This window comes from Ochotona curzoniae, unplaced genomic scaffold, assembly GCF_017591425.1.
Source record: "Ochotona curzoniae isolate NIBS_2020 unplaced genomic scaffold, NIBS_Ocur_1.0 contig_3498, whole genome shotgun sequence".
Classification (NCBI taxonomy): domain Eukaryota; kingdom Metazoa; phylum Chordata; class Mammalia; order Lagomorpha; family Ochotonidae; genus Ochotona; species Ochotona curzoniae.
This window is the reverse complement of record NW_024465885.1, coordinates 41,410,240-41,416,391: the sequence shown is the minus strand read 5'-3', so window position 1 is coordinate 41,416,391 and position 6,152 is coordinate 41,410,240. Positions and strand designations below refer to the sequence as shown.

Here is a 6,152-nt window from a genome sequence, read left to right as displayed (position 1 = left end):
TGTCAGAGGAGTTGAGTTTGGGAATCTCCATTAGTGTCTTCAGTAATAGTAGCCAAAGCCAGAGCCATACCCAGAACCATAGCCATAGCCACAGCCACAGAGGGAGCGTGAGCCATAGCCATAGCCACAGCCATAGCCACAGCCCAGCCTGCGGATGCCACAGCCATAGTAGGAGCCATAGCCACAGCCCAGGCCTCCATAGCCATAGCCCCGGCCTCCATAGCCACAGCATCCATAGCCACGGCCGCCATAGTAGTTTCCGTAGTAGCCACACATGGTGTTGGGTGTTGAGGTTGTCCTTGGGTGGAGGAGCAGGAGGAGGAGTGTAGGTGACTTGAGTCTGCAATTCTCTCTGCTGGAGGCCTTTTATACATTCTCAGGGTGGGTGTCACATGTGCCTATGTTACGTGCTAATTTTATGACTAATATAATTAGTGTGTTCTTTTTTTTCTCAAGAATAGAGTGTTACACCTTATGGCTCTAAGGATGCTTGTTTTAACTAATTAAAGCCATTTAAATAGATGGTACATTCACATATATATAAAGCTACCACTCCTACCAAATAAAACTTTGTAATTATGTATTGTGTAAATAGCGAAGAGTTTCAGTAGCTTCAGTCACTTGCTGCTTTCCCAGATATCCTAAATTTTCCAATGATCTCCCAAATCATATAGCTCTCTGTGAGATGCTTTTAATTTGTTTTCTCTTCTGGGTCAGATTGTAGTATTTGGAGGTGGTTTTTTCAAGGCAATCATGTTAAAAAAGAGTGTCTTGGCAATGCTGAATTTGATCAAACCGTTTTTGTGTATTAGATATGAAGATTACTGAGTTCATCTGCCTTGTCAGGGAGATGACAATACAACGAGTCAGCTAAATGGAATTGAAAATATTTCAGTATGTGTGTCTCTCCAGGCATTTTTATATAAAAAAAGATGCCTAAACATATTATTGTGACAAAATGTTAGTCGATGTGTTTTTGTTAGATAAGGTTAGCAAACGTAGCTTCATCAATTCACTTTAAATATCATGACCATAACATAACATCTAAGGAACTGTACTTTTATCTTCTCCATTTTCCGTTCTGTAAATTACAGCAATAATCAGCTACATGTTTTCTTGTCTCTTCAAAGTTATACACTATTTTTTTAAAATGTTTCATAGCATACTTGTATAGTTTGTCTCTAAACTTAAAAAATGTTTCCTTTATTAGCCTTTATTTGAATATTAATTAAATTTGACTTTAAAATGCAATAGTGTAAGGATCTTCCACCTGCAATGTTGGAATCCCGTATGGGTGATGGTTCCTGTTCCCGCAGCCCATTTCCAATTCAGCTTCCTGTAATGATCTGAAAAGTTAGTAGATGAAGCCTGCGCCTACGTGGAAGATCCGTAAGAATCAAAAGAAAACTGCGTTGGACTTTTCATCTACTTGTTCATTATTTGAGAGGCTGGAGAAGAATGGAAAGAGAGAGAGATACAAGGAGAGAGGGAGATAGAGATCTTCTGTTTGTTGTTTCACCTACTATAATACCAACAACAGACAAGGGGGAGACATGTTGAAGCACTAAAGCATGGAGCAGGGATTCCATCTCCTGTGGTGGAAACCCAAGCATTTACATCACCATCTGCTGCCTCCAAGGATACATCGGCAGTCAGGCAGAGCAGAGCACAACAGAAAACGAAAGCTGGGATTCGACTGGCACACAATGATGGCATGTGATTGCCTAAGCTGCAGCTTAACCTGTTGAGCCACAGCACCTACTTACAAACTCTGTTCACAGGTCACGCTCAGATTACCTTCTGTTCCACCAGTCCATTCCAGTTTGTATCTCTAGTCCCTAACTTCACATATTTTTTAAGGAGTTGACGTTTTCCTATCTCAACTGGCCACTGATGGATACTTGGTAGCCCGGATGCATTCCATTCTACTCTCTCCATCCGAAAGGATAGCATAAATTAGGCTAAGGCACACACCTGAGAAAAAAACTCTAAAAAATTCCATTCTGCTGAGAAATCTTGACCAGGAAGCTTTAAATATTCTGACCCTTATCCATCTGATCCCGATTCTTCTTCCGATTTATTTAAAAAAAAATCTATGAATAAAGCAATCAATTTCAAGCAGCTCATGGACACTATTCTAAGAACATATTGATACTTCCATTCCTCCATTGTTCGTTCTTTCTTTTTCTGCTTTTATTTATTTATTTTTTAATTGGAAAGGCAGATATAAAGAGAGGAGAAGAGACAGAGGGGAAGGTCTTCTGTCTGATGATTCACTCTCCAAATGGCCACCACGGTTGAAGCTGTGCCGATCTGAAGCTAGGAGCCTGGAGCCTCTTCCAGGTCTCCCACATGGGTGCAGGATCCCAAGACTTTGGGCCATCCTCCACTATTTTCCCAGGTCATAAGCAGGGAGCTGGATGGGAAGTGGGGTTGCCAGGATTAGAATCCATACTTTTTCTTCTTATTAAAGTGATATAAAGCCACTAATGGTGTGGACTATGGTATAAAAATCAAAATGTAACTGATTATAGGGTCTATTTTCATCAATGTTTTTATTATGATTTTAGGAAATTGGAATCAGAGCCCATTTAAAGAAATGCATTCGTTAAATATAACAAAGAGTTTCAATGTATGAATGAGGATTATATTTTAGTGAGAGAGAAATTTTCAGGTGTGATGGGTAATTACAAACTTTTATCAGAAAAGAAAGATCAAAGTGTGGGAAAAACAGAGAGGGAATGAAGACATATGGTAGCAATAGAAGGTCATTGGAGATAAGTGGACACTGATGGACATGAGAAAAGTTTAATGTGGATAATGAGCTTCCAGGATGTTGAGAACTGGTGGGGGAAATGTGAAAAATTAGGATTAAGCATAAAATAAATATGAAAAAAGCCACTAATTGTTTTTACTTATTTTACATTCATATTTATCTTGGACTGCGCAAAGGAAACTGCTGCTAAAAAGTTATCACACACAGAAAGGAACTATAACTAATGCAGGAGTATATGTGGATATGTCAAAAGTTCAACATAAGTGCACATAAAAGATAGATTTATTTTGCTGTAAAAATGGAAAGCCATGCACATTTTCTTCAAAATGTGTATTTTCTACAGAATTTTAGGACAGTTATATAAGAAGAAGAGGTAAGAATTTTGCCATTTGAAGAATATAAACCAACTCAGGAAAATTTTTATCCTCAGAGGATAAAATAATAGATTATTAAATAAAAACTGAAATGCACAGGCTTGGAAATATCACCTGCCCGTTCCTTGCCTCTTTCTTCTCTGCCCATCCCTGGTCACCTGTGCTTTTAAGACTACATTTATGGAGGGAGGGGAAATTATCAAGAAAGAATACAGAATCAAAGCAAGGAGCAGGACAGGCAGGCTTTATGCGACCACATGTAGCCTGGTCATTGGTGTTCGCTGGGACTTTAAGGAAAAATGCCACACGATGAAGATGCACATGGTGCCAGTGGCTGATCGTTTTATTTGCAGACTGTCACAAGGTCAATTTCATCATAGGCATGTGGTTAAGAGATTTTTGAGAGTTTTAAGATTTTAAGTCTTATTTGGAGAAAGAATTCAGTGTAAATTGTGGTTTGCCCCACATACCGCTCAGGGGTATAAAAGAAACCTGACTTCCATCAGGAGACAGAAACTGCAGAAACAGGCTGTATCCCCCAGCTGAATTCTTCCACTTGTGATACCATGTGCTACCACGGCAATTATTATGGTGCCCTGGGTTATGGCAGCCTGGGTTATGGTGCCCTGGGTTATGGTGGCCTAGGCTGTGGCTTGGGTGGCTATGGTTACAGTTGCTACTGGCCATGCTGCTATGGAAGATACTGGTCTTTGGGCTATTACTAAGAAATTCTGATCACTGATTACTTTAGGTGATTTTCTTCTGAAGCGATTGGGTGTATTGAAAGTGTTCTTCACAGTGTCATTATCATCTAACCACAATCTACTAATCTAGTTACCGGCCATCATGTTGGAAGGTTGCTTTGACTGGTGGAACTTCCTAGCGATTAGAAGAATGGTGCTTTGGTGTTTATCTAATATTAACAATTCTCATGTGAGAAACATGTTTAATTTTCAATTTCAATAAAGGTAACCGCTGTCGATGTATATATTGTTTGTGTGTGTTTCATTTGTCATCGTTTGTGTGTGCGTTGTGTGTGTGTGTGTGTGTGTGTGTGTGTGTGTGTGTGAGAGAGAGAGAGAGAGAAGAGATGATTGCTCATTGAATCAAGGCGTATCGGGCATGACGTTCCAACCAAGGTTTTTTGTTTTTGTTTTTTTAACAAACATATCCATGTGCTGTTTCAGTAGCTATTATGCTATCTTGGACTGAGTAATCAGCAACAATTGTAGCATATTTATTAAATGTTCAATTCTCTACTATCATTTTCCCTAAGCTGATATTCTGCATTTGAACATGTGCCTACAGGCAAAATACAATTTCAGCTACAAGTCATGTATTAAACTTTTCGTTCACTGATAACAGCTCTCTCCATGCATGCGGTAACTTTGCATTGCATAACCTTGACACTTACATCAGTGAGACTTCTGAGTTCGTTTGACTCATCTTCTGGAAGAATACATGTTAAGCATTTCTAAACGATGCTGTCTTGCATGGAAGCACATCATGTATGTGCCCAGTGGCGTGGCCTAGCGGCTAAAGCCTCGCCTTTAATATGCCTGGATCCCACATGGGCGGTGGTTCTAATCCCAGCAGATCCACTTCCCGTCCAGCTCCCTGCTTGTGGCCTGGGAAAGCAGTCGAGGACGGCCCAAAGCCTTGGGACCCTGCACCCGCATGGGAAACCTGGAAGAGCTCCTGGCTCTTGGCTTCAGATCGGCACAGCACGGGCCGTTGCAGTCACTTGGAGACTGAATCATTGGAGGGAAGATCTTCCTCTCTGTCTCCCCTTCTATCTGTATATCTGACTTTGTAATGAAAATAAAAATAAATCTTTTTAAAAAAGAACATCATGTAAACCTCATTTCTGGGAAAATCACCTGTAGAAGTCTCTAACCTGGTGGTCCTAGATTTTCATATAAGTTGCCTGCTAAGATTTCTCAGCCATGTATGATGTTGTTAATTATGTTAGCTGTTGCTAGGAAAATTAAATGATCATCAAATATAAGAAGGTGTATTCATTCACTATTTCATAACATAGTGGGTCCACTGATGATAAGTGATCTATTTAGGGATTAACCTTTGGGAACAGTGCAGGTAGCACTTATAAACCCTCGCTATAGCCATAAAGGAAAACTGTAGAAGCAAACACAGGTAAGAAGACCCCCTAGTGCACTATTCCATGTGAAAACAGGGGTCCATTAGAAAGCTCTAACTTGAGCTACCTAATCTTACACTTGTGAGGGAATGGGAAAAAATATGGGACCTGATTCTTCCTTTCTAAAATGGATGTCGGACCTCTATTCAGTGCCAACATAAATTAATCCATGTCATATGGATCAGTAGACTCATGGATTAAACGTTTTAGTTTCTACTATTGTTCTGCCAAATTCAATCAACTTCCACAAGTGACATGAAAGGAATATTTGATGAATATTTGATGAATATCTGATGAATATTTGAGCTTGGTCGTTACACAGCTCTGATTTTTGACAGAATGTTCAAGAATTCTAATGGAAGCCAATGGAATTTCATCATCAAGGATTCATTATGCAGATGGATGCCATGTATTTATTTTGGCAACTTGGAACACCATATTATAAATCGTTGAAAAGTTTTCTAAAAAGAACTCTAGAGATTATGCAGACTGGTACAAAATGTACATGCCATTGTTTTTTATTTATATAAAGATATTAGAAGCTGAACAACAACAAAAAAAGAAACAACTAATTATCAATGATAAAAATGAGAATAGTGATTGCTTCTAGTTAGGCAAGTGTTGACAAAGAAATGATATAACGAAGACTTCAGGTTCCTGGAAAAGTTACAGTACCATGATTTCCTGGCTTAGGTGCATCAAGCACAGTTTTCATCATGATACTGATGACTGCATAACTAGAACCACATGAAATTGTACACCACGTTGGGTTAATTAATTTGACATTATGTATTTTAGAAGTGAGTGAGTGTAAGAAACCATGGGAATAGAGGAATAAATATAT

The 6,152-nt window shown here is 39.1% G+C and overlaps 1 protein-coding gene across 1 annotated transcript; it reads left to right on the top strand.

The window, feature by feature from the left end:
• The first annotated feature begins 3,716 nt into the window (after positions 1-3,716).
• LOC121156895 (keratin-associated protein 19-7-like) lies at positions 3,717-3,875 on the top strand. Its single transcript, XM_040980879.1, has one exon. It carries the CDS (start codon positions 3,717-3,719, stop codon positions 3,873-3,875), a length of 159 nt encoding a protein of 52 aa, XP_040836813.1.
• Positions 3,876-6,152: the final 2,277 nt, after the last annotated feature.

What these genes read in the sequence shown, in the direction of transcription:
- LOC121156895 (XM_040980879.1), top strand. Translation starts at nt 3,717, where the DNA reads ATGTGCTACCACGGCAATTATTATGGTGCCCTGGGTTATGGCAGCCTG.